The sequence below is a fragment of the Emericellopsis atlantica genome, assembly GCF_019669845.1.
Source record: "Emericellopsis atlantica unplaced genomic scaffold F5Z01scaffold_15, whole genome shotgun sequence".
In the NCBI taxonomy this organism is placed as follows: domain Eukaryota; kingdom Fungi; phylum Ascomycota; class Sordariomycetes; order Hypocreales; family Bionectriaceae; genus Emericellopsis; species Emericellopsis atlantica.
The window spans coordinates 525,715-552,075 of record NW_025764717.1 but is presented as its reverse complement, the minus strand read 5'-3'; the positions used below and the strand labels follow the sequence as shown (position 1 = coordinate 552,075).

Genomic DNA, 26,361 nt, shown 5'->3' with positions numbered 1-26,361 from the left:
CCACTGTTCACTGAGGGGGCTCCGCCTCATGGGGGTCTAACTTTGAGCAAGCAGACAGGCCCCAGTTTAGCTACTCAGCTACCCGTCGTGTGCTCATGCAACAAAACTTGCTGCGAGAGCTAGCGACGCTGCGACACACATACATCACCCCCAGCTTCCTTGATACTCACTCTGTCATTTCGCACCTTACGAATAGAAACTTATTCTAGGGCTCACCGTTGAGCTGGTGCTCTGCGGTGGCCACTGAGCGGACTTTCTTTGCCGTATCTGTCTCAACAGCCTTCCTGGCACGACTACCTTATTACCAGGTACCATCACTCCTTCTCCAGCGTCGATTTACGTGGGATATACCTGCCCAGATGAGCAGTCGGCAGATCTACACCAGGCCAAGACGTTTGATCCGGTTGATCTCGAAGCATATATCCGTCGATACCAATTACTGGGCTTCCTGTCCTTCCATTGCACTGTATCAATAGGGACGTCGGCACAACGCAGTCGACAGTGGACGTTGTTTGCCCGCTGTCGCACGGTCAGTTCGTCACTGTGAGCTGCAGCACTCGAGAGCCAGCAGATCCTCTTTCATCCAGCCACCCTCGCACACAAACATCATCTCCGCGACCTAGCAACAAATCACACTCCGATTCCGAAAGCACACGCTAGCGTCTATTGCCCTGTCAATTGGCAAGCCAAGGTGCCTAAGCCACACAAGCTTCCTGACACACATAGCTTCTTGTCACGGGGCAGGCTTCCTCCTGGTCAGTTTTCTCCTCCATCTGCACAGCACCGGCGTCCGTGTGTTCTTTCCTATCTTTTGGTGGTTGTGTGTGGGAACTGTTCTGTTTTCTGACCTGGCACGTTATCAGACGAGGAAGATCGCCGTCTTCGTCTTCACCGAGAGCTACCCACCGACATTACTCATTCGCAGTCCACCTTCGTCCACCCTCTGGTTGCTCTTTGAGGACTTCGCCCCGTGTGCCTCGCAGCACGGTGGCGCCCACCATCAACCCTGGTTGGCCTGGACAGGCACTTGATCCTGAGAATTCGGATTCGCCCTCGCCATCCAAGCCATGGTGCAAGACTGGTCTCGGGAGGCGTTACCTCCGCGTCAACCGTGGCCAGCTCATCAAGGGCGGGAGGCCTTGCAGAGGCGATACCCTGAGGCGCCGGAAAGCAACCGATGCATGGTAGGTAAACGGATCGCTATACCGGCTAGTACCGTTGTTCTAACTCTAGTATTCTAGTCCATCGAGAATGCGCTCAGTACGCATTGTGGTATCTCGAGCAAGGTGTACTTCCTTGCAGTCATGAAGGAAGATGGAACTGTTTCCACATTCAGCACCCCTGGACGCAACTTGGATGCCATGGAGGCTGAGTTTTTCAATCGACAAAGATACCAGCAACTCAGTAACAACTTTGAGCTTGGTAAGATTCTGCTTGGATGACTATCCGCGACAAGCTGTTTCTAACCGGGGATTCGTTTAGCTAACCAATTGGCCATGCCAGTGCCCGAGGGGAACGCTTACTCGCGGGCTGGTTACGCCACTGCTCGATACCCCCCCAGTCGTTCACGTCTCACTGGACTCGACGATGGCGGCGATGATCACTCGCGGCCCACAAAGCGTCCACGTGCTGTGCCTCGTGCGCCCCCGGAGCCTGAAGAGGAGGACCAGATGATGCGTAGGCGGCGAATCCAGGTTCAAAAGTTCGATGAGCTCTGGAAGTTCTACGACGAAAGGTTTAAGAGCTGCCAGCAGTCTGCATGCAAGCTCATTGCCAAGGCCTGGATCAAGGCTGTAGAGCCGAAGAAGCAGTCAACCCACCCCTACACCGGATCCGACGAAAAGGCACCTAGTTGGTGGCCCAAGCCATGGGGCAGCGAGAAGGAACACAAGGTCCGGCACAAAGAACCCGACCATTTGTACAAGCGAGGTGAGTCTGGGCGGGAACGTGCTATCATGTCAGCGCTAACGAGAAGCAGAGCGTGTCTATCTCCTTATTCATATCCTCAATCTTGTGACAGAGCCACCCGAGAAACAACATCCTGGGCTTCAAAAGCTGCAGTTGGACGTCAAGAAACTAGAGGAATGCACAAACGAGGCGTTGTCTGGGTTTTATGCTGAAAACGCCACCAATGCCAGCAAGAAAACGTATCTTAATGAGATCTTCAAGGTCGCCAAGCAGCAGGAAAGATACAAGGCCGGCGCAATTGGTAAGAAGAGACCGCTTTGGCGTTTGGCGTATCGCATGCTGATCCTCTCCGCAGATGGGCATACCGAAGTATACGTTTTGTGCACAGGCGATCGTTACGGAGACCAAGCTTCGGAGAACGAAAACAGTTCCAATTCCTTTGCGGGAGAAGATGACGACGGCAAGCCATTGGACCCGACGCGGGTCACTGCCGCCCAAACCTACCTCCAAACGCCGACTGCTGGACCCAGCCCCTCTGCGGCTGTGATGCCGCCAGGCGGGCAGATGCTCCATGAGCTACCGATGCGGAACTCGCAGCAGGTTCCGCCGCATAATGGCATGCATGCTGATGCTGGCCCAGCTGTGGGCCACTCTCTGATGGATGGCAGTGTGGCAGTGAATGCGCCGCCGAACTTGGGGCCGCCAGCGTCGGCCATGAACGTCAACATGATACCGAGCGCCCACGACGCCTCTAGGAGATCGTCAGTTTACGGAGACTATGGGAACGGCTTGTATCAGCAACACTGGCAGTCCTTCACCACCAGCGCCGAAGGACAGCCCATGTACTACACCCACCATGCGAACCCAGGCGCAACGCAAGGCTTTTCTCAGCAGCTCCCTGTGGCTCAGCCTCACCCTTACGTCGCGAATTCATTCGACTCAACAATGTCCCGCGCCGGGTATGACGGAGCGCCCGCGCACGCAGGCTACAAGTACGAGCCCAACGATGGTCGGGGGATGCAGGCGCTTCCAGGGGTCTCGGAGGTGATAGACTCTGTACCACGTGAGCACCTGTGAGGAGATGAGGCTTGCAGCAAAGCCCATACGCTATAACGATAGTTTACTTGTTTTGCTACTTTCCTTTGTTTTCCTTTTGCGTACACCAAGCGTTTCGCATTGGCGGCTATCTGATTCACATCGACGGCGATGATATTTGCACCCACGCCTCAAAACCAGGCGAGGATCGTTCATTCAGGCGGCTTTGTATCATTCAAGGCGAGACCGGGCGTTTTCCATTCACGGGTGGCAAAGATGATTTTTTTTCTACAAGCGGTTCCTCGATTGGCTTCACATACAGCAAGCTGGGTCAGATTGGTGGTCGGATACACTGTGGCGAGGTGGCATCCTGATAGCGACTGTCCTTTATTTAATGGTTTCGAGATGTAGGTACTCTGGCTCTTGCTAGGTTGGTCAATAGTTTGTGTGCGGCCAAAGCCATGAGCACTTGTCACCCCCTTTTTTTTGTGGAAATCAACAAAATGATTAATTGACGTTGGTGATTCTGGCATCCGCGACTGTGAAGTTCCAGCACTTACGAAACAGAGATTTTAAAAAAAGGATAGTTTCTTCGGTCTGGAAACTCAAGGTCAGACGTTATTAGAGCCTCATGAGATCAGTCTTCGAGTCGATTGATATTGAGATACTGGCTTGAGAATGAGAGTTGGGTATATAAGCTGCAAAATGTTCAACCCTGTCATCCAGCCCGGGTGGCGCAATGGTTTAGCGCACGCGACTTTTACTGTGCAGTCTTGTGCTGTAGGCAAAATCGTGGGGTTGTGGGTTCGAGTCCCACCTCGGGCGTTCCTTTTGCCGTTTTGGACTTCTTCCCAGCCACGACAGTCCTGCTCCTTTTTGGCCAATCTCAGCTAGAGAGCTGTGTCTGATAATGGAGGGATGTTCACCTTCGTGACAGGACATGATGCAATGGTTTTGCGTGTACATGGTGTATAGACGTCGCTCCCGAAGAACAGGGATGCATCATCTCCGTGGCTACGGGCCTTCAGTTCGTCACATGCATGTGCCCGGCAGCGTGTCTGACCAGTTCCTCTATCACGCGGCTCTCTGCGGGCAGAAGGTGGAAGCATTGGCTCATTCGTTCGGGCATGTATGGCATATGGTTCCGACTGGCCGGGGGACAGTGCTATGCTTCCTGGACATCACTGTTTGGTTGGGAACTTGCAGTGAATCGCTGGGGGCGTGTGCATTGGATATGTCAACTGTGTTGTCGCGCATGCACATGAAGTCGAACAACATTGGCGAACAATTGACGACAGTCTAGAGCTTCCTAAAGTCAATTGCAGCATTACTCGCTGGATATCGATACTGAAATCGAAGGTAACAAGAACTCCCAACGCCTGGCGAGCAATCGCCGAATACAACCTACCCCATCACATCGAATTAATTCTTCCACCCATCCTCCTAATACTGACGACCGCCTTGCCTTCGGCCTTCAGTGATTACCGTCTGCCCCGCCGCATCTGTACGTCCATTGGGTATATCGGAACCGGGTGAGAGAAGTCGAGATGCCCTTGGGGCTCCCAGACACACCATGCCGGCTTCCGGGCCCCGGCTGGGTCTCGTTGCTAGCATCACCGGAAGATAGTTGGCGTTCCATCGACGCCAACATACGGGACAACCCACTTCTAGCTCTTGTCCTCGGTCGTGGTCGGCGCGGCCTCTTCTTTGTCGTTCGTCTGGAGAGGCGCCTCCAGACCAGCGTTTTGCGCGACTCTTTTCCACGTCTCAAACTCGCGATACAGCCGCTCGCATTCTGCTTTAAGCTTGTCATTGCTTGTACTCAGCTCTGTTATCGCTTGCTCTGTAAGCAGCTTTTCGAGCGTCCACTTCTCAATGTTGTGCTGTTCATTCTCTTTCAGTTGCGTGATGAACTGGCAGGCGCGTTGCAGAATAGAACCCTTGTTCTTTTCACATCCGGGTACGATCTTGGCGAGCTCATTGATACCTTCGTTGATGGTTTCACGGCGGCGGCGCTCCACTAGTGCGAGTTAGAGCATGCTCGTGCCTCCTGGAAGCATAGCACATTACCTTCTTTATGATTGTCTTTTCTCATTTTATGCCATTCCTCAGAACCGACGGTAGGCTTGACATACGGCAGCACGACGTGATAGCGGCTGCTGCCGTCAGAAGCATCTGCCACCCCATCCTTGGAGTTGTTCTGTGGCACCGCGGACTCGGAAACTGATGGGTCTTTGGCGTAGTCGTCAGGTGATGTCATATCGTGCTGCTTCTGGCCGTCATGTTCGGGCTGTACATGGTCGTGCTGTTGGTGGACCTGAGCCTCAGGCTGGGGCTCCGCCTGCAATTGCGGCGGAGGCGGAGCTTGAGGCTGGCCTGCCTGTGGCTGCTGCTCCGGCGACTGATGCTGCACTTGTGGTGACGGGTCATCCAAGCCTGCTAGTGCATTGTGATGCCCGTTTGCCTCTGCAGCGGCCTGTGCGGCGAATTGCTCCTCAGTGGATGAAGGGATATGGAGCGTCGGGTACATGCCGAGGACCGCCTGCGCTGTGCTCGTCGCATTGGATGTGTCGGCGGCTTCCGTCCCTTCTCTAGCTGCTTGCTGAAGAGCTGTGAAGTCGGCGACATTAACGCCGTTGTTGTTGCTGTTGCTATTGCTGTTGTTGGCGTTGGCATTTTCAACATCGGCGAGATGCTGTACGGCTCGCTCAATGAAGGACGCAGTGTCCATGTTTGCCTGAGGGGCGACCCTCTTGGGATTCCGTTGGGCCGATGGACTGGTTGCCTCACGTTTCCGTTTTGGACCTGGTGAACCAGTCAAATCTGACAGGTCGGGCTGCTCATTGACGAGAGGCTCGCTCATCATGACGGTGCGTGGTGCTTGGTGTGTACGTGACAGTGTTGGAAGCTCCCAATGTGTAGACCAAGTGCTGGAAATGATGTTAGTCGTCTTCGGCTTCGCTTTAGCAAGGTGGTGAGTGCGTTGATGGAACTTTGCGTCGTTGTCCATGCACTGGGTGAAGCAGTGGGAGATGTTCCCCAACCGCAAAATGCAGGATAGAGGGCACGGATGCGTCAAGATTATACACTGTCATCAAGACTCACTCGAGTCGAGAGCAGTGATTCGCAGGTATGCCACATTTGGGGGCAGATGAGCTTGGCAGCGGATCGCCCTCACGCAAGCTTGCAACGGCGTAAGGCTGTAGCACAACTAAGGTGCGACGTAGTCGAGCGAGGCTGTGATTCAGTGGCGAGCAGCAGCGCGCAACACAAGCCAGAGTCTTTTGCAGCCCATCACGAAGAATGCCTGCAACCCAGACACACTATGCCTTGGCTGGGGATGGTCTCATGATGGCGGTGCGCCGTGTATTGATGAAATGAAGCACGACTTCGCGACGCGTCGGGGCAGTCACGAGACGCCGGAGCACCCAGTCAAGCTTGGCATGGCAATGATGCGCAAAGCCTCTGCAGCTCTGATGATAGGGGCAATTGTGCAGAATCTGTTGGGATGGATTGAAGCAAGAAGGGGGACGGTGACATACCGCGCAGATCATGTGCTTTGGCGAGATCACGGGTTTCGCGGCACTCACGTGTTCTGCTTGAATCTCGTGATATCGCGTCGATGGGGTCGGCTGGCCAGTTTGTAAGTCGAAGGCGATAACAAGGGTGCAACGTCGGGTTTTGCGGTTGATTTTTCGAGAAATTGGTCTGGAATTAATAACAAGGTCTCGCCTGAGGCTTATGTGTTAAATTCGCCAAAGATTCAATAAACTTCCGACGACGTCTTGATCGAAGTGCTGCGCGTACAAGTCAACGGACTCTCAAGGTCACGAGGGGATGAGAGAGGAAGAACACGTGAGTGCGACTAGCTGGGTCGGGCGGGGGATAAATATTGGAGGTGGGAGCCTGGGAGGAAGTGCCACCCACTCCAAGCTTCGAGCAGTGAGCACCAGTGATGGCGCCTTCCCTTGCCAGAAGTCCAGGACTGTGCTCATTCAGCAGCAGTGGAGCCTGAGGCCAAACACAACATGCACCAATCAGAGTTTCCATACCTGCACGCAGCCGGCTGCTTCGAGGCGGGGCTAGCTGAATGCCGCCTCCAAGGTGCAAAGAAGGCTAGCCTGACTTGCAATGATTGGTTCCATTGTCCATGTCGACAGACATGTACTCCGTATTACCTTGAATGAATACTTTCTATGCTAACGCCCAACTTCAAGAATGCCACAAAACTCTGGACCAAGCAACTGTATCCGTAGCTGGTACGGCAACGGGAGTTTCTCCCTGCTGTGACTGAACAGCTCAAGCAAACCTTGCTGGCTTCAAGCTTGAAAGTGTATCCTTTGGCTTCGCCCGATACTTGTAACAGGTAAACTGACTTATTAACCCACCAACGCGAAGAAACGTCCTGAGACACTGCTCCCACTTTGACTTCAAGAACAGCCCACCGCCCTATGTCTTCTCAGGCAGTACATGTGATCGATCACCCCGTGATACAAGTAGGTGAGACGCAGCAACATATTCGCTGGTTGTTGGAATCACTGACAACTCGCGTACTCCTGTATTGTGAGTTTGGTGGTGACTCGGTGACTCTGAGCAAGCCGGCGTTCGACCCATGCTAATCAGCATGACGTCGGCCATCTCCAGGCATGTTCTGCTTTAAACTGACCTCCGATGTCACAAGTTTTCGATAGAAGAATGACATTCGAAGCGTCAGTAGCAGAGAGTGAAAAACTGTTATACCGTATAGTCTGATATGAATTAATATCCCGAGGTAGTATAAGGTACTACGTAGTAAATCGTTCGGCCGACCAATCGCGATCATCATCTGGTCAGGGCCTAGAACAGCTGGGGAAGCTGCGATAACAGCGATAAGGCAAGGCCAACGATGTCGACGTAGGTACGGATACCTCGAACAGCATGCGTCCTTCCTCATACAAATCTCACTGCACTGCTCAATCCACGGAGACGAACATACCTCGATGCTCATCTCTTAAACCTTGATTCAATGGTCACCACCGCCTTGGGTCTCTACGCCACCGCAGACCATCATGGGCGATCATCAATACTCCATCATCAAGCACAATGAGCATCTGCTGCTCGACCAGCCCCTTCTCCGCCTACCTGTCGAACTCCTGCGCAAGAACTTTCGATCAGCTCATTTCACGATCGAAAAGGAGACATCGGCTCTCAAGACTCTCCTCAAGGACTCCGCGACAGCCGCCGTCTCGGGCCAGTCGCAGCCGGCCGATGTCATCAACAATGTCGACGCTATGCTTACCCGCATGCGCGGCATGAAGCGCAAGCTGCAAGCTCACGCCGAGGAGGAAAGAGGCTTGCACAAAAGCATAGGGGCTCGAATCAATCACTTGAACGAGCTGTACGATTTGCACACGGTGGACGACGTGAAGTACGAGGACTGGAGTCGCCTACGGCTCGACCGGCTGATGTCGGATTATATGCTAAGGAAAGGCTATTACGAGAGCGCAAAACAGCTCATCCGTGAAAAAGGAATAGAAAAACTCGTTGACGTCGAGCTCTTTGAGAGGCATGGTCGAGTCAAGAATGACCTCCTCCAAGGCAAGATGGGCGAGGCGCTCGCCTGGTGCGCAGAGAACAAGAAGGAACTTCGCAAGCTCGACAGCAAGCTTGAGTTTCAGCTACGTCTACAAACGTACATTGACCTGATCAAGGACAACAAAACCAGCGAGGCCATCAGCCACCTCCGAAAGTACATTATGCCCTTCAAAGCACAATACAACAAGGAGGTGCTGCAAGCATGCGGACTCTTGGCGGTTCAGCCTGGTACTCGTTTCGCAGCAGCGAGCTATCCTGACCTCTATCGAGACCGGTGGCAGATGCTTGCAGACTTGTTCGCCAAGACGCATCACACGCTGTTCTCCATTCCTGAGCAGCCGCTGTTGCACATTGCTTTATCGTCGGGGCTCTCGGCGCTCAAGACTCCGGCCTGCCACCACGCGGACAGGCGTACGGGTATTGCAACGAGCATGGCCAATGGGGGCAAGGGTGTGTGCCCTATCTGCTCTGCCGAGCTTAAGGAGTTGGCGGTCCATGTGCCGTATGCGCATCATACGAAGAGTCACGTACAGCCAGACCTCGTTATACTCCCCAGCGGTCGCGCCGTTAGCGAGCAGCAGCTGGAAGACCAGGCGGTCAAAGTTGGGCTGCCGGAAACGCAGGTGATGGACCCAGCGGATGGCACGATAGTGAACAAGGCCTCCTTGAGGAAGATTTTCATCACTTGAGGTTCGTCCTTATGCTTTACGGATTACTACATTGAAATTGGGAACAGGGTCGGCGTGGCGTTGGGAGGTCATGGCGCACTGCACATTATTACACAATGAGCGATGGTAGGACATCATCAGACAGGGCAGGTAGATCAATGCTACAAGCTCGAAAGCACCCGAGAATCCCAAGTGGAAGCACACTCCAAAGCGAAAATCAATGCATTGATGCCCCTATACCATGAAACCCTCCCATCCTTCCGTCCGACCGTCTGTCCATGCATGCCGCCCGCGTAATCAATGATCGTACAGAGTCAAACGCAGACCAAGTGGACACAGCATAAACAGCACTTGAGAGAGCAAAAAAAACAAACGCCGCGCATATAGTAAGCGTACAACGTCCCTGTGCCCATTTACCTATTCCCCCCGGTGAATGCGAAGCTGCCAAACACGCCGCCACCCCCACCCGGTGTCATGGGCCCCATATTCGGAAGGCCATTCGTGTTATGGCTCTGCGCAGCGGGCGTTGTAGCAAGTCCTACGGGGTGGGTCTGCGGTGTGCTGGGATCGCCATTCTGTCCGTTGTCCTTGTTGTCGCCGGCCCCGGACTGGTTCATCATGGAGGCCGTGAGGAGATGGGACTCAGGGACCGAGAGACCCCAGACCTTGCCAATGTGATCGTTGGCGATCTCGCCGTTGAAGATCTTGTCGCGGATCTGGAAAAACACCTTGCCCGTGAGCAGGGAGTCGGAGCCAGCCTGGTGAGCGTTGCCGACGCGTTTCACCTTGAATGTCTCGGCAATGTTCTCCAGGCCGGACTTGTGTTCAAATTTCTGCAGAATCTCGGCGATTGCTGGGTCATGCGGCGTCAGCAGACCAGAGGCATGGAGGCGTATGGCGTGCTTCATGAGGTGTTTGACGTCGTATGTGCTCGGGAAGTAGAGTTTCATCTTATGGTCAAAGTCCACTTCGTCGTTCGGCAAAGGCGTGCAAATAAGCAGTTTGGTGAGATACCCAAAATCGTAACCACCGTGGAAGGATATCCACTTGACATCGTCAAAGCACACTAACCCAGAGGGAATGAGCAGCGCCGCAAAGTCGTGGGGGTCAATGCCGTCCCTCGCCAGCTGCGCAAAGTCAATGCCGGCTTGCTGCAAGGACTCAATCGATTTTTCGTTGTACATGTCGTCGTTTAGGCTGAATTTGAAGTTGAACTGCCAGGAGCAGGGCATAGGTTGGTTCTGCTTGCGGGCAGCCCCGACATCCAAATCGTTGGGCCCAGGTCGCGCGGGCGGGGGTTCGCCGTCTTCGTTGAACAAAGTCAGTCCGATCTGGATGACTTTCAACATATCGACATTCGTCCGGAGACATTGGTAGTGATAGTCGCTCTTTCCACGAAACGCCCCCATTGGTCTCGCAACGATTCCTGGAAACTCCGTGTCCTACAGCTGGTTAGCGAGGTGGTTCGACTCCCATACACATGTTTCCTTCCAAGAAACTCACCATGGCGATGTACGGATACTTATCCACCAGGTCCCGTAGATTGGCCATCTCCTCTTTAAGATTGTGAGCCCACACCTCCCGTATCCTTCCTCGATTAGGATGTTGCCTGAGAGGCATAGGTTGATGATCCGCTAGACCGTGATGTGCTTGCGCTGCATGATGCTGTGGTTGTAGTGACCCGGCTCCAGATCCATGGGCGAAGCCCATGCGCGCACTCTGACTGCCGAACCCTGTTTCCGGGAACGCTGCCGTGGGCCCATTTAGGCCGCCAGCACCGAAAGCATTTCCATTTGTGACGGAGAATCCCATCTGCGCATGATATTGATTTGCGCCAAGCGGCCCTCCTTGCGGCTGACCATGACTTGGGAAGTTGTGCTGAGGGAAAGGCCCTTGGCCACCGAAGGCCCTCATACCGGGTGGCATGCGAAGCGCAATGGCTGTCGAATCGAGTTGATGCCGAAGCTCGGATGGGATGGGCTCGCTCTGAGCCTTGAAGTGGATAGGTCGTTGCCCGTTTAGTCACTCGTTGTATCTCTTTGCTGGGAGCACCGGCGCAGGTTCAGATCATGGGTGTCTCTTTTTAAGATGGCCCGCCTGCCGTCGCGCATTGAGGTCGCAAGTGTGATACTGGGCAGCCGGGGTGGCTCGTGATTGTCGAAAGTGCCACGCTATGCACCGAGATGAAAAGCGTGGGCGGCGGTGCGAAGTCGTTGATGCTTGGGAGCGGTTGGGGCAGCTCCTTCGGAATGGTAGTGTTGCTCGTGTTGGTCTTTGTTGAGAGGTCGGTGGTTTAAAACACCAATACTGTATTGCTCGCTTTGGGCTTGTCGAAAAGCAAGGTCACGTCGGGTTGCAGTTGAATCAATGGAGGCTCTTGGACAGCAATCGCCCGCTGCAGTGAGGATCGTCGTGCAGTGCCACGTCTAGAGGAGTCGGAAAGCGGGGTTACTATGTTCCGACCGCGGCATAGGCCGATTCTCCAACGACGCCTCACTCGCCCATAGAAGCCGTCACAGCAACACTTGGTCATTGCCGTCCACAACAGCTTCAGCACGGCAGAATGCTCCCCACAAGGTTTGATCCGTCTACCTGGCGTTGATTGACGCGACAGCTAACATGTCAGGATACTACGGGCGGCCCAGGGCTCCAAGCCCAACATCACGGGCTTCAACATGCGTCAGTTCAAGGCCTCCTCCGGACAACCGAAATACGACCCTTGGGAGCGCACGTACGTCCTCTCTTCCTCCGTCAATGCGATGACGGTCGATTTGTCCGCAGAGAGAGAGCTAACGGGTGTGCAGTGAGGCTTGGCGGTACGAGGGTACTTTCACCCGCTGGAACCGATTCAAGGGCGGCCTTCCTGGCCTGGGCACGGCGTCAGTCGCTTTCGCCGGATACTGCGCATACGAATACTTCTTCCTCGAGGACGAGCACCACGGCGAGGGACATGGCGAGGGCCACCACTAAGCCAGGATAAGCTCGGAAGGGTCGAGGATGTCAGCGGCTGTACATATACCACGCCTGCCATGAAGATGGCATTTTCCTGTGTGGAGCAGATCAATGAAATTATCAAATGAAGAACGCCCCGAAATTCGCCAATGTTTCCTTACGCTGGAGGGGTTTCGCCTCCCTTTTCACTTTGTTTGCAAGAGGTCCTAGCAGGGTCGGCTAATGTTTGGGGTGGCCGTCTAAAGACGATGGGCAACCCAATTCATTTGTGTGCCAATTCGTAACTCCGAGCCTGCGTGATACAGACAGAACGATGCTATATAACAGACAATCCACAACGCCCTTTCAACCTGATCAAAACACCTGGCATATCCAAGCAAGACAAACCAGACCAAACGAAGAAGTCCTTGGCTAACGCCCCACGCCATTCACAACATCCAGCGCCCCCTCCACAGCCTCCTCCAACTCCTCAACTCGCCCTTTCAGCCCCTTGTTCTCATCCTTCAACAGGTTCACCGTGTCCCAGGCAACACGCGCGTCCCGCCCCTCACAATTCTGACAACTGTTCTCCGTTTTTACAACTTCGGCTGATTTGCCCCCAAAGAACTTCTGAAAAGTATTCATCTGCGCAGCTTTGGGCGTTTTCCGCGGTGATAGTGTCGTCGGCAGAGGGACGGACTGTACCGCGGGGGTCCTGGCCTGCGGTGTGAGGTCGACAATGCTCACTTCGTTTATGCTCGTGGCGATTGTGGGACTGCGGGACCGGGAGGAGAAGAGACTAGCCTCCTCGACGCTCTCCTCGTCAGTGTCGTCGACGTCGCCGCTCCGTCGCCATTGGCACCGCTTCTGGTCCTCCTCGACTTGGAGATCCTCGGACATGCCTGATAAGCTTGGCGGGCTCCCAATCTGCTTCTGTTCCTGCTGCTGCTGCTGCTGCTCCAGACGGAGCTTCTTCTCGTGCGAAAGCTCCGCCATGAGAGACAGCATCATCTCCTCCTGCTCGCTTGCTTTGCGCGCCATATCTTCCAGTTGCAGCTTCAGATGGTGCAATTTCGTATCTGCCTCTTCCTGCTCGTCGGCCTGTGCCCCACGCTCGGCCTTCATCTCGTAGTAAGCTATCGTGCGTTGCTGGTATGCGCCCTGGAATTTTTCAAGAAGACCAGTCGCATTTTGCTGCAGGTTTTTGTATGCGGCGGGAGAGAAGGTATCGTTTTGCCCAGAGGGATACAATGCCGCCTGGATGTCAAGGTTCATGAGTTCGTCGTCTGCAGGTACTGCCACTAGCGACGCGTGCGTAGGTGCAGGACTGCCCTTGAACATGGACGACGCGAATGTCGCAAAGCGCGAGCTCGCTGCGGCGGGTTTTGGCGACACTGGCGATGGCGTGTCCATAATATCGGCCCCCTGGAGACTCTCGCTCCTCCAAGGCCTGGTTCTCCTTGAATCTCCGGTAAAAGACATGGCGCCTCCGACCTTGGTGTTGGTAAAGTCAAGCACTCCCCTACAAGTGGGCGATCGAGTCGCGCTTGGCGCAATGTCCTCCGTCACGACAGATATCGAGTTTCGTAGTGGTGATTGAATCTTGGGCGAGCCGGTCTCTGTGACGGTGCAGGTGTATAGTCTTGGTCTCTCTCGCCTGCCCTTGGGATCTTGCGTGTCGCTGCGCGCTTGTTGGGTGATGTCGAGTTGCGGCGACCCCTGGACAGGAGTAGACGTGGATACCGGGGGGCTCGCTAACATGATTGTGGAGTTGCCCGGGGTTTTAGGCTGCTGCGCTTTTGATCAATGCGCATGAATTGACGATCTGGGCCTTGCCCTGTCCAGGTTGCTTGAAACTTCAACCACCCGCGCGTTGACGGTTTGAGTGGCCGTTTCCGTCGGATGCGATGGACCGTTGTCTCTGATGGATGCAGATGTTGTCTTGAACGACCGCAATAGAGTCTGTTGCGCGCGGTGGTCGAAACAGCGCGCACAACGATATTTTTGGTGCCAGTGATTGCTTCTTTCCTGTTCAACGTGCAAGAGGAGTCAAGTTGCGAGTCGTCATTGACAGAGTGCATCTATCGTTGAGCTCTCGTTTCGTCGCGCCCTCGTCCCAATGTTTCAAGCCTGACCCTCTACAGGCACGCGATAGACATGTCGGCAGGAATGGCCCCTCATTCATGGCGCAAGGACTGCCGTGATTCGCTCTTCCCCTTGCAAGCAGGTACGTACGCACCTGGTGACTTCCTCAGAGACGTGCAGCATTGTCTTCTCTTCGCTTCGCCAGCGAGACAGTCCATCCTACTTGTACACCTTGACCAGAGTGAGGGGACTCTTTGACTGGGCATGTGCCAATTCACGCAATGCGACCACCCTAATGCAGTCTAGCCCTCCTCAATACTGGCGTGGCGCACCCTTCAGGAGTGCCTCCCGTCCAACGACAAGGATTGGACCCTGTGGAATGCGGAACCAATGACATTCAGTCTATCAGGCTATCAAGAAGTATTATGCTTGCATACATGGATGCACAAGAGTTGCCAAGTAGAACTAGCATGCACAGTTGTGAAAAATGTGCATTTGACGGACGAGAGTCCTCCGCTTTGCTATCGTGAACTTTGTAAAGTTGATCAGCATCCCAGCTACGCGCGTTAGAAGTTGCGGGATGAGTGCGAAACCTTATGCACGACCCTGAATCTGTCGACCGTGTCATACTCGACGTTATTGAAGATAAAACGCGGCGCTATCGAATGTAGATTCCATCCACGACCCAGGGTCTCGTCCGCTTGACCAGAGACTACCCTACCCTGTAGTTCAACAGAGAGAACCGCCAGCAGCTGTATTTTCTATTTTTTTTTTTTTTTGCACTGGTGTTTGTCGTTCGTTGGGATTGGCCTCATTATATCGACTGCGTAGCGGTGAATTGCTATTTGAACAAACGAGTTCGTATCGTATCATTATGGAAGTCGTCGTGGAAGCCCAACGCCGCCTTTGCTCACGACACTACCAGAGAGGCAGAAGTTGCCATTCCCCAGCGCAGACCTTCCCCTAACACCATCGAAAAAGAAACGCTGATTAAGTACATGTTGGTTAGTATACAAATTATGCTCCCTTCGCACCGCGACTACCCCCCTTTGTCGTCATGCTCTCATCGTAGCTGGATCGCAGGGAAGAAGCGAGGGCCCGCGAATCCCTTCGCGGTGATGGACTGAATATCAATGTTACAGGAAGGCTCCGTGTGCGAATTCCACAGCTTGAGCAGGATGAATCTGCCCGAAACAGGTGGGTCGAACCGGATTGTACATGTGCTCTTCCGCCCGTCCATCAGGAAGCGCGCGTGTGGTACGAGCAGCTCGCCTGCTGGACTGGACAGCTCGTCGCTGGTGCCATCGGACTCCAGGTTCAGCACTTCACGTAACGTGCGGAGCTCCGCTTGCAACATTTCGCCATCGCGCCCGGCGCGATGACTCGAGCTCGTGCGCGCCTCGGGATCATTCGCGTCATCATCCTGCCCTCGAAACCCTGCCAGCTCTCTTTGCAGCATCCTGGTGCGCTGTGTGGTGCCGTCCTGTGTTCTGTCGTTCTGCTGCGAGGCACTGGCTCCGGCCCGAGCAGCGGCTCGAGCGTTTTGCTCGTTTTGCAGCAATCTCGAGAACGTGGGAGTCGGTTCATCCTCAATCAGAGCCAGCCCAGCACCTGGCTCATCCAGTTCCTCGAGGCGGACTCCAAACGCACTGGGCCGGATCTCAGACGTCTCGATCGGCTGGCCGACATATGTGGGCAGCCTCCTGAACCGCGAGCGCGGGTCCGAGCCTAGGAAGACGTTGTCATCGCTGCACTGCGTAGTCGCCACAATGTCATTCCGGGGGGCGTCGAACTCTGTTGGCATCTGGGGTGTCCGATAGCCGCTCTCGTTTGCTCGATAGTGTGGTGCTCTCCTGATTCTCGTACTCGTCGTGCCACCTTCATCCCGTTGCGTGGTCGCAATCGTTCTGCGCAGGTGGCCTCGCTCGTCCTCATCGCGGCCTAAAGATCTCAAAGGGGCGTCGTATTCGATCTGGTACTGTGTCGTGCGCTTCAGATCATCGTCATTGTCGCCTGCGACAAAGATCATTCCCTCCCGAACACTATAGACCCTTCAGAATTTTTGCCAGAGATACGTGGCATGCGGAAGCAGACTTACGGATGTGAATAATTGACAGACCTGGGTCCCTTGATGACGAGCTCTTGCAGGGCGAAAGGACCCGATCCGCTATGCTGCAGTACAATGTTGCACCGACTGCCCTTGGTGCAATAGACTGAGGAATCGTTTTTGAGGATGTTGGCGGCCGAGTACATGGATTCGTCGGAAAACATGCCGCCGTCGCAGCTGACCATTTCCATGTGCAACTCACCGGGCTCAACCTGCCCACGGCGTCCACGTCGCAAAGGGGCGCGACTCTTGTCGCCTTCATCTGTCAGAACTTTCCGGCGCTTCTGGCGATGGGCATCCGTATCGGGTGCCTGCGAGGGCTGACGCGTCGGAGGGCCCGAATCACTCGATGGTGAGTCGTCGTCCTGTAGGCTCTGACGCGCCCGGATGGCATCGCCAAAAGTTCTGCTGAAGTGTGATAGCATTCCCTGTTGCGTAAGAGCTCTCATCTCGTTGTGATGTTGAATAGGCGCAAGGGGATGATCCCGCGTATGCTCCAAACGACGACGACTCTCGTCCACACGCTGTTGGCTCTCTTCCACCTGGCGTCGCAGTGCCGTCAGCAGAGCGCGCGATGGCTCGTCAAAGTTGGAGTCGGCTGTCCGCAGGGGACTCTCCAAGTGGCGACGACTCTCTTCCACGCGCCGCTGACTCTCGTCAACCTGGTGTTGAAGAGCCGTCCACAGAGACCGCCTTTGGTCGCTATAGTCCGCTGGCCGCGGGCGGTTCTGGGGATTGTCATCGTGGGCACTCGGAATGGGGGCCCACGGCAGACGCCGGAATTCGTTGTCCGCCGTTGCGGTCGACTCCAGCGGTCGAAATGTGCCTGTCCCGCGTAACGGCCTGTACATCCCGACGTAAGGTGCGCCGTAGGAGAGGTTCTGGTGATCCGGAATATCTGGGAGATTGTCGAGGAGGCTGAGTCGACTCGATCGCCGCCACGACGCAGGCTGCGCCGTATCGCCCGGAAGCTCGTCACTAGGACGTTGACGCCCTCTGCTGTTCAGGTGCTCGTGGGATTCGAGATTTGAGCCATCCGGCCAGCCACGCATATTGTTGATCTCGCTGAGTCTCCGTCTCCTTGCGCGCAGTCGACGGCTGGAATTGCCCGAGCGGCTTCCATCGTTGGGATCTGAATCTTGTCTATCCGCCATGGCATCTGTTCCGAGAGAGCAGTTCGCTGTAGTTGGCCGAGAGGTCGGCCTCTCTGTGCTTGACGGATGGGGTAGCCGCCAGGGCAAGTGCTCGCCCCTCCGCAGAGGAGGATATGCTTCTCGGGATCACAGGAACGAATGGGCGACGTGTCTGTCGAGGATGTCGTCGTGTCGTACGAAAAGGGATGGGCGTCGCTGAGCTGAGGTCGGTCGAGAATCTGCTGGAGACGTGCAAAGTGCGGTTATCCGTAATTGGAAGACCAGCGATCTCGCGGAAAAGCGAAAACACGGGATGCTCTGGATATAATATGATATGTAAGGCGAAAGAACACAATGAGGCGAGGGCCTGGCAGCGGTCTGGCCGAATTAATTAGAGGGGCGCCTGTCCAGGTCGGGGTCCAGTGACTTTGGGCCTGTCCAGTCAGTCACTGGATATTTTAGCGATTAGTGGAAGCGGCGCACAACAGTTGGAACAGCCGCCTGCCCTCAGCACGTGTAGTACAGCACATGTATGTAGCATGTACACCGCAAAAGCCTTCGGTTTATTGAGCCTAGACCTCTGTATCACAGTCTCTTCCCCGATCCAGTCATTGACGCAGCGAGACCTCTTGCAGCCTCCTACGCGACTCTGGTCGCATTCGCGTCCAGCTGGGTCATTCATTGCCCTGTGACGTTGCAGACCAATAATTAGCAGACCCACTTTTCGGCACAGTCTTGGAGATCTCGGAGCTAGTCCCGATCAAGGCTAGCTCGCTCCAGCGTTGTCAACGGCACATTCATTCACTTCACTTGGGCTTCACTACTCACTCACTCGCTCAACTCATTCACGCACGCGATAATTACCGCCCTGCTTCGAGAATTGAGGCGCAGGGGAAAGACGAGAGACGAGACCACAAATAGGTCACGCCATCATAAGCACGACGCAACCACGATTGCGCTGGTCCTGAACTGAGGCTGCTTGGCCCTGGACCTCAAGTTGGTAGCCAGCAAGAAAGGCGTGGGCATCATCGCGGCCAGTCCAGTCTTCGCCTCTGTCACATAGAGGCCGCCTCTACACCATGGATCCAGCACAGACTGAGCAGCAACAAGCTGCCCAGCCAGCTCAGTTCCCTCCACAACAACCAATGGACGGCAACGGCATCAACCACCAACAGAGCATGGCCATGCCTGAGATGGGCAACCAATTCCTGAACCAAGTCCCCACGAATGGTGGCATGCCGAATGGCCAACACTTTATGCCTGATCCTTCCGCGTCCGCTATGCCTATGCCCGGGGCCGAGCTCATGATGCCGCTCATGCTCGCCAACGGACAAGCGCAGGTCCCACCGAGCAGCCTCAGCGCTGGTATGTGGCCGCTGGCACACAATCATTTCCCACATGGCTAACCAGCTTGATAGATGAAGTCGCGCTCTACGATCGCCAGATCCGCCTCTGGGGTGTCGCTGCCCAGGCCAAGATTCAGTCCGCCAACATCCTCCTCATCACCATCAAAGCCCTGGCCACCGAAATCGCCAAGAACCTCGTGCTCGCAGGCGTTGGCTCCCTCACCATCCTCGACGACGCGCCCGTCTCGGAATCCGATCTTGGCGCGCAGTTCTTCCTCGCCGAAGCGGCGGGCGACGATCCGTCCTCCATCGTCGGCCAGAACCGCGCCCAGGTCGCCACGCCAGCCATCCAGAAGCTGAACCCCAGGGTGCGCGTCCAGGCCGACCCGGCCGGCGTCAAGGTCAAGGGACCCAGCTACTTTGCCCAGTTTGACATTGTCATCGCCACTGACCTCGACCTGGACACGATGAACCTCATCAACACGGCGACCCGCCTGAACGGGCGCGCCTTCTACGCCGCCTCCACACATGGCATGTACGGCTTCATTTTTAGCGACCTCATCGAGCACCAGTTTGTCATTGAGCGTGATCTCGGCAACGTGCCCACCGAGTGCCCCAAGCAGGAAACCCGCACCCGCTCCGTCGTCGATGTCAAGACCAAGAAAGAAGGCACCCGCACCATCGAGTGCGTGACCAAGCGCGAGCTCTACTCGACGTGGTTCCTCGCCAGCGACCTCGCCACCCTGTCAGACGACTATCTCAAGTCGAAACGTCGTCTGCGCGGCGTCTCGCCCACGCTGTCGTGCCTGCGGGCGCTGTGGGAGTTTATGCAGATCAACGGGGGTCGCATACCAGGCAATAGGGATGACTTGAAGCTCTTCACCCAGATCGCGACGCAGAAACACAAAGCTCTCTCCCTGCCCTCGGAGACCCTCACACCAGAGTTCCTGCGCAGCTTCCTGCAGAACCTGGGCAGCGAGATCGCCCCCGTGACGGCCATCCTCGGCGGACAGCTCGCCCAGGATGTCATCAACGTCCTGGGGCAAAAGGAGCAGCCCATCCAGAACATGGTCATCTTTGACGGCACGACCATGGAGGCCCTCATGTACCCACTGCACCCCGAGGGCGTTATCGGCGCCGCTTTGCTGAGCCTGGGGGGCGGCGACAACGCGATGGCGCCCAACGGCGCGGGTATGATGATGCCCCCGGGCGGGGACATGTCGGCCATGGGCATGGGATATGATCCGTCCATGGGCGGTATGGGCATGATGAACAACGGGATGGGTGGCATGGCACCGCCGCCACCCCAGCAGCAGATGAATGAACTCCAGCTTCAGCAGCAGCAACAGCAGCAGCCGCCGCCACAGCAACAACAGCAGGAGGCAAACGCGCGACCGCAAACGCAGATGGAGAGCAAGCCAGGCGAGTCCAATGTCGCTGCGTCGGGCTCAGGGGCTCCAGCAACCACCGGGACGGCTAGTGCTGCTGACAAGGCAGCCGGGGACGTAGCGCCGCAAGGCAGCTAGGCACGGTGAAAATAGGGGATTAGCAACGATACCAAGAAGACATTGTACAGTAACTAGGTAGGTAGCGCAGTAGGAAAAGGCGTTCAGAGTCAATCTGTGCCACATGCACACACACATCATACAGCCCTCGTTGTTCCCCGTCAGAATGTGCAAGTACGGTGAGTCAATTATTGCATTCATTATATTTTAGCGTCCTCCATATCGTGACTGACCCGTCGCTCACTAGCATGGTATAATACTGAAGCACTTGCAGTCATGCAAGAGGGGGATAGACATACATCATCAAAAAGACGCAAGCAAAGTAAAGTAAGAAAAAAACAACCGTATGCGACCCAGTGCTCCCATGCGAACCACGTGTTCTTCATGTAATGTCGAAATAAATCAGGAAACCTTGAATGCCTGGGGAATGAATGCTCCATGGTGATGAAACAAGAAGGTGGATGCTCGTAGTCCACTCACTGCATATCTGCAGTAACTAAAGGTACCGCCTTGTGCAATTCTCTTTGCGAGAGATGCTTCGGCTCAGTCCTTGATTTTTCTGGTCTTTCTAGGTCGGAGTTCTCGATCGGAAGGCGGTGGATGCGTCGGCTTGTCCGCCATGGTATAGACTGCACCCTTGACGATCTCCTCGTCCCCAGCCTCGCTTCGTATAGTATCGTGCCTTGGCTGAACGTCCACCTCAGGGGAGCTGTTGATGACAATAACCTCCCGGTTCTGAGGATTGAGCTGTCGAGGCGCTTCGGTCTTGGCTTCTTTCTTGCCTCGAGTGGAGGAACCGCCCTTCCTCTAGCGGGAGTCTTCCCTCTCGGGCATGCCTGCATCCTTGGGATCCCCCTTGTTGTCCCCCCGCACTCGACGACGGTGCTGGTTGACGTTCCAGCCCCGGATTTGCGTGGGGCCCGAGCTAGGCAGGGCGGGAGCCGAGCCACCAGACGAATCCTTGTGGTCGTATGGTATCGTCTTGAGCTCCGGCTTGCTGGGCCAGCTACGATGCGGCGGCAACGGGGCGGGCTGCAGCTTGCGATATTTCGGATCGAGCGTCGGATTGCCACCAAAATTGGGGGGCGGTCCTCCCGAGGACGTGGATCGATGACGGAAGATACCGTCTCGCGCGGTTTGCTCGTGCGGGTTGTGGCCCATCTGCGACCCGTTCATTGGCATGTCGCTGCTGAACACCGGTGAGCCGCTCGGACGTGCATAGCCCTGGGAGGGGGAGCCCATCATGCTCGACAGGAGTGGCTGCCCTGACATTGTACGCTCGGTTGGCCTCGCTGGGTACGCGTGGTGAGAGTCATGAGCTGGTGCGCCGTAGCCGCTTGCCACCGACCGATGCCGTTCTGGCTGCCCGTAGTTGCTGAAGCTGCTAAAGATGCTCTGGGGAGACGGTCGTAGTGAGCCCTCCATCAGGCTCTCCTCGCCCGCAGACTGGTTGCGACCACGGGGCGGCCTCAATGGTGGCAGCGGTTCTGCGCTCGCTTGGTGAGAGAATGGAACCCTGGACGAAGGCGGAGGAGGGGCAGAAAAAGGCTGTCCGCCGCCAGGGGTAGGTGTCTGGCTTTGTGCAGGCGGCGCAGCGGCAGAGGATGGTGGAGGAGGGTGTGGTGGTAAGGCTGATCCAGATACGGGACCAGGGCCACCAGGTCCAGGAGGAGGTTGCTGGGCCCAGTAAGGACGTTGATATGCTGGATGGTCGGATCCGAAGGCGCTCGCACGACGGTCTCCGAATATGTGATCAAATGGACGGGAAGAAGGTGGCTCCCTCGACTCGCCAGGAAGCTTGTATTGATAGGAACCGCTCGAACGAGCTGAATAGTTTGCACTCTCCGCCATTTGCCCATACGGATGCATCGGTCGGTATTCTTGCGTCGCACCTGCATTGGGCTGGGCAGAATAAGGCTGGGAGCGTTCGTATGAGCCCCGTGAGGGATAGTCCTGTAGCTCGCTTTGGTAGGGAGAGCGTTGGTGAGCCTGGCGGGGAGGTTGGGTAAATGGTGAGTTGGAAGCAGGTTGCTCCGAGTGTAGTCGTGGAGTGTGATACCGCGGCTGCACTGGGCTTTGCTCGGTAGGCTTTCGCGACTCTGAACTTGTTCTCGAGTCCATGTAATTGCGGCTTGAGGCGTACGGCAGGAAGATGGACTCGCGCTCAACAGGCGCAGGAGGTTTACTCTGGGATGGTTCTCCGTAGCCGCGAATGTTGGAGGGCGGCAAGTAGCTGGCTCCACGCTCAGGGGCCACAGGCTTCTGGCTTTCCATAACGGGCGTGCGCCCAGAAGCCATTGAGGTCGAGTTCGAGGCTGGAGTCACAGCTGTACGATCTGCAGGGGGGCCCATGCTTGAAGACGCCGCAGCCTTCTGGCTCGCCAGCCCTGCCATCTCTAGCATGATCTGTGCCGTCTCGTTCAGCCGTGCGTTGTCGTGACTGCCAGAGGAACTGGGCGCCGGGGGTGCCGCCGAGCTCTCATCTGCCTTGCCAGATACGAAGATGTTGCGGATGGCGTCGTATTTTCTGGCCTTGGCTGGCTGTCTCGCAGCGGAGGCTTTCTGCTCTTCGTCGGCCGCAATGTGGCTGGCCGCATCGATGAAGATGCTGAGATCTGGTCGCTCTTGGGCGAAGCGCTCACTAAGCACGCTAGCCTTCTGCTCGTCTTCCACCTCGTCCTTGGGTTGGCGAAGGTCAGCAGGGGTAGGTCGAGCCGAGAGGTCACGCTGGGCGGTGCCCAACGAGCGTTTCTTGTACTCGGCGTCTGTGGGCAGGTACTCTGCGACAGAGATCTCCTCCTCGTCGACCTCCTCCAAGTGGCAGAAACGGCGCAAGCTGGCGGCCATTTTTCGGCGCCACGGACCGTCTTGGATGCGCCGCGTGTTGACTGTCGACTGGTACGCCCGCGAAGCGTGGGACTCCCTGCCCGAGGGGTTGGCCAGGAAGACGATTGGCTTCCCAGGCATTACATATGGTTTTTGAGCCTCTTGCTCGTTGCGAGGCAATTTCTTGTCTTCGTTGCCCTTTTGCGGGAGCGGGATGCCGTACAGCGGGTGCACCCCATACTTCTTGACCAGGTCCTGGTCGAAATCCGCGGGGGTCAACTGCGAGTAATCGTAGCCGTTGCACCAAAAGTCAATGTGTAAGCCGTTGCTGTTGGGCGTGTTCAGATATTTGCCACGCTTTGCGACAGTGTGACCCTTGGTTGAGTCATTTGAACTGTCACGAAAGCCAATCTCGTGATCCTGGAACTCGAACGGCCGGGGCACGAAGATGCGACTATTAAGGATCTTGTCCCTATAGGATGCCTTTTGGTTGTATACTCTGATGCCATATTCGTCTGGCTCGCCAGTCGCTTTGGGTAATGTTGGGCTCCTCGCGCGAGCCGGTAGTCTGTCGGTGTTCTTGGCCTGCGGGTTAGAGAAGAAACTGCCTGGCTCAGGTGTAGCGCGTGGCGAATCCTCCTCCATTGGGGTTCCCTCCGGGTCAATGTCAACAGAGGCAGCGGAAGCTAGCAGCCCCTTGGCGGGGATATGTGCTTGCGAGGTTTGCAAATCGTCAGTGGTGTTCCTGGTCGACCGTTTGGGTGTTGGTTGGCCGTCTGGCTCGCCCTGCGGCTTGCGCTTGGTACCAGCAGCAACACCAGCGCCAGCACCACGACCTCGACCGCGACCCCTTGCGCCCGGAGGAGGTGTAGGCGCAGAGGTAGGCGCGGAGGTGACATTGTTAGTAGCCAGTAGAGAGGCGTGGGATGGGGCTGGGGCCGCCTCGACATTCTTCTGCTCCTGCGAGCGTTGCCAAGACTTTGTGCCTACAACGCCAGCCGGGTAAGGCACAAGGCGACCGTCGAGATATTCTTCCCATGGGCCAAATTCCTCATCAAGATACTCATCTGTGATGGCTTTATACTCATACTGGTCGTCGCGGATCTAAGGTAGTTGGTCAGCCAGCCAGCCAATCATAATGCAGGGACGTTGAACCTACGTCAACCGGGAGGTCTTTGGCGTGAAGCGCTCTCAGAATACGGAGGCGGTTCGCCTGGCCATCGAGATATTGTTCGAGCAAGTCTTCAGCCTGCTTCTGTAGATTTCAATGTGATTAATAAGGTGTAGTGAGCAGTGCGGCGGACAGCGCCTTACCTCGAACTGTTGGTGGATGATCTTTTCTTCCGCCTCCCGCGTCTGCTTGGCCAGCTTCAGATCCCACTCAAGACGCTTCTCAGTGCAGCGGTTGCGAAAGGCGAGGCGCTCTCGCAACCCTTGCATCACCTCATTGTACTCGGGGAACTTTTTGTAAGCATTGGGATTGCTTGTGAGTAGATCAATGCCGCGCTCAGCAAGTTCCTGCAAGATGGGCTTTAAGACGGACGCCACGGTGTTGTACGTCGTTTTGAGGTCGCGTGTGCGCTCATAAGACACTTGCACACGAGGCTCCGAAAAGGTCTTTGCCCTTCCGCGACGAGCACCTCCTCGACCACCTCGATTTGAAGTGTACTTGGACGCGGCAGCGTTGTTGGAAGCGCCCCTGCCGTTGCCACGCCCTCGACCGCGCCCACGTCCCCTGCCGCGACCGCGAGTGGCTGGTGCAGGCGAGGCGTCAGGCACGGGAGAATCAAAATTCTCTGAAGGCATGATGGGTGAAGACAATCATGTGAAGGAGACGCTCAAGAGGGCGTACGGAAAGCGTAGGTGTATGTGATTTTGTCTGAGAGCAGGGGAAAAGACGGGTGCGCTAGGCCGGCCTGCGCACAGAAAAAGACGTGATAGAGCGTCCTGAGCCAGCGACAGTTCGGCGCGGTGGGGGGTATCAAAAAGTAGTTCTCAACGTAAATGAGGCAGCGGAGAATGTGAAGAGGGTATTGATAGATTGGGGAAAGGCCGTGGTGCATTGAATGTCGTGGCCTAGAGTACAGGAAAAGACAGTCCGGAAGGCTGGAGGGTGAGAGTGGATGTGATGCGATGCGACCGCTAACCTGGCCTGAGTGGGTTTGCTGGCTGGTCTGGCTGGCTGGCTGTGAGTGAGCCAATACCAATACCGAAGTAAGAGACTCCCTGTCGTTGGGACAGCGCAGCAACGCTGTGCGGATTGTCAGAGCAAAAAGACACCACGAAACGTGCCAGAATCCTCTGCAGAATGAATTTGCAAATGGCGATGGGTGTCGTGTCGCTGTTGCAGGCTCTTGATGGCTACCAAAAGCACGAACGAGGACTTGGACCGAAAGGAGTCCAATTTTCCCAGTGCAGGCTGCTCCTGCCTGAGTGGACAAACACCAGCGGCACGTACCGCTGAGCTGGGTGTGTTTCATTGGTTCCTGGTGCAGTCCCTTCTGACCCCACCTCCCGAGCTAGGCTTGTTTGGACACCGAATGGTGAGTTTCATGCACTGTGATAGGCTCGGACGGCTGGATATTCCGTCTACAGGACAGGCCACAAACAAGCCTCGTGCCGCGTGCGCCTGCCTCCTGCTCGGTCAGTCGGTCTATACCTTAATAATGTGGTTTTTGGACCGAGCATCACTTCTGCTGAAAGGATCGACGTCTTCGAGAAACCCGGTCAAAGTATACTGATGGAAGAGCCGGGAGGGGAAGGGCGTGAGGCACCAACGGTAGCAACCTTGTGCAAGAACTAGACCTAGTTCGCCCTGCGCAACGCGCGACATAGGCAGCGTACACCTCGTGCTACCACCAGATGGCAATCCTTGCGCAATCTGCATTCAGTGCACTGTAACACCTGCATGGACGACATGGAGGCTCCTGCGTTGCATTGACGACAAAGTCTCTTTGGGTCGGGCACGCAGGGGTCTAAGTCTAAGGGGTGTCACTGCCAGCTGCTCTGGCCATCAAATAATCTCCTGCTCCGGATAAGGTGAATGAGTGTATTCTCGTGCCCAAAGACTGCAGTATTATGCGTCGTCTCAAGCTGCTGTCCCTTAATTGCGATGCGTAATAGTGGCCACATCCCAAGTCCCAATTGCTCGTGGGTCCACCTGATGGTGACCACGAGACGTGCGAAATGACCAGGACAATCAATGCTCGACTCACTCTCAGTCGCCAACCATACCATCATCTT

General features: G+C 55.8%; 9 protein-coding genes and 1 non-coding gene across 10 annotated transcripts; 5 read left to right on the top strand and 5 right to left on the bottom strand.

Moving 5' to 3' along the window:
- Window positions 1–1,067: 1,067 nt before the first annotated feature.
- On the top strand, window positions 1,068–2,985 carry F5Z01DRAFT_674763 (uncharacterized protein; the record flags this gene model as incomplete). Its single annotated transcript, XM_046265083.1, has 5 exons — window positions 1,068–1,184; window positions 1,242–1,422; window positions 1,483–1,929; window positions 1,979–2,209; window positions 2,264–2,985. The coding sequence occupies 5 exons, from the start codon at window positions 1,068–1,070 to the stop codon at window positions 2,983–2,985; spliced, it is 1,698 nt and encodes a 565-aa protein (XP_046117808.1).
- A 683-nt stretch (window positions 2,986–3,668) lies between these two features.
- Window positions 3,669–3,768, top strand: F5Z01DRAFT_t56. The gene has a single exon. It is a non-coding gene; the product is annotated as a tRNA-Lys (tRNA).
- Window positions 3,769–4,610: 842 nt separating this feature from the next.
- F5Z01DRAFT_674762 (uncharacterized protein) lies at window positions 4,611–5,806 on the bottom strand (the record flags this gene model as incomplete). Its single annotated transcript, XM_046265082.1, has 2 exons — window positions 4,611–4,963; window positions 5,014–5,806. 2 exons carry the CDS (start codon window positions 5,804–5,806, stop codon window positions 4,611–4,613), a joined length of 1,146 nt encoding a protein of 381 aa, XP_046117807.1.
- Window positions 5,807–7,991: 2,185 nt separating this feature from the next.
- F5Z01DRAFT_674761 (negative regulation of gluconeogenesis) lies at window positions 7,992–9,206 on the top strand (the record flags this gene model as incomplete). Its single annotated transcript, XM_046265081.1, has 1 exon — window positions 7,992–9,206. One exon carries the CDS (start codon window positions 7,992–7,994, stop codon window positions 9,204–9,206), a length of 1,215 nt encoding a protein of 404 aa, XP_046117806.1.
- Window positions 9,207–9,598: 392 nt separating this feature from the next.
- Window positions 9,599–11,111, bottom strand: F5Z01DRAFT_637092 (CCR4-NOT transcription complex subunit 7; the record flags this gene model as incomplete). The annotated part of the gene is made up of 2 exons (XM_046262256.1): window positions 9,599–10,627; window positions 10,689–11,111. 2 exons carry the CDS (start codon window positions 11,109–11,111, stop codon window positions 9,599–9,601), a joined length of 1,452 nt encoding a protein of 483 aa, XP_046117805.1.
- A 637-nt stretch (window positions 11,112–11,748) lies between these two features.
- Window positions 11,749–12,155, top strand: F5Z01DRAFT_674759 (uncharacterized protein; the record flags this gene model as incomplete). Its single annotated transcript, XM_046265080.1, has 3 exons — window positions 11,749–11,762; window positions 11,812–11,916; window positions 11,990–12,155. The coding sequence occupies 3 exons, from the start codon at window positions 11,749–11,751 to the stop codon at window positions 12,153–12,155; spliced, it is 285 nt and encodes a 94-aa protein (XP_046117804.1).
- A 393-nt stretch (window positions 12,156–12,548) lies between these two features.
- F5Z01DRAFT_674758 (uncharacterized protein) lies at window positions 12,549–13,877 on the bottom strand (the record flags this gene model as incomplete). The annotated part of the gene is made up of 1 exon (XM_046265079.1): window positions 12,549–13,877. One exon carries the CDS (start codon window positions 13,875–13,877, stop codon window positions 12,549–12,551), a length of 1,329 nt encoding a protein of 442 aa, XP_046117803.1.
- Window positions 13,878–15,264: 1,387 nt separating this feature from the next.
- Window positions 15,265–17,462, bottom strand: F5Z01DRAFT_637090 (uncharacterized protein; the record flags this gene model as incomplete). Its single annotated transcript, XM_046262255.1, has 2 exons — window positions 15,265–16,243; window positions 16,300–17,462. The coding sequence occupies 2 exons, from the start codon at window positions 17,460–17,462 to the stop codon at window positions 15,265–15,267; spliced, it is 2,142 nt and encodes a 713-aa protein (XP_046117802.1).
- Window positions 17,463–18,520: 1,058 nt separating this feature from the next.
- F5Z01DRAFT_688160 (uncharacterized protein) lies at window positions 18,521–20,796 on the top strand (the record flags this gene model as incomplete). The annotated part of the gene is made up of 2 exons (XM_046266036.1): window positions 18,521–18,806; window positions 18,860–20,796. The coding sequence occupies 2 exons, from the start codon at window positions 18,521–18,523 to the stop codon at window positions 20,311–20,313; spliced, it is 1,740 nt and encodes a 579-aa protein (XP_046117801.1). The 3' UTR covers window positions 20,314–20,796.
- Window positions 20,797–20,915: 119 nt separating this feature from the next.
- On the bottom strand, window positions 20,916–25,092 carry F5Z01DRAFT_133260 (uncharacterized protein). The gene is made up of 3 exons (XM_046257591.1): window positions 24,433–25,092; window positions 24,278–24,373; window positions 20,916–24,222 (listed from the first exon to the last, which is right to left on the bottom strand). Exons 1-3 carry the CDS (start codon window positions 24,922–24,924, stop codon window positions 21,100–21,102), a joined length of 3,711 nt encoding a protein of 1,236 aa, XP_046117800.1. The 5' UTR covers window positions 24,925–25,092; the 3' UTR covers window positions 20,916–21,099.
- Window positions 25,093–26,361: the final 1,269 nt, after the last annotated feature.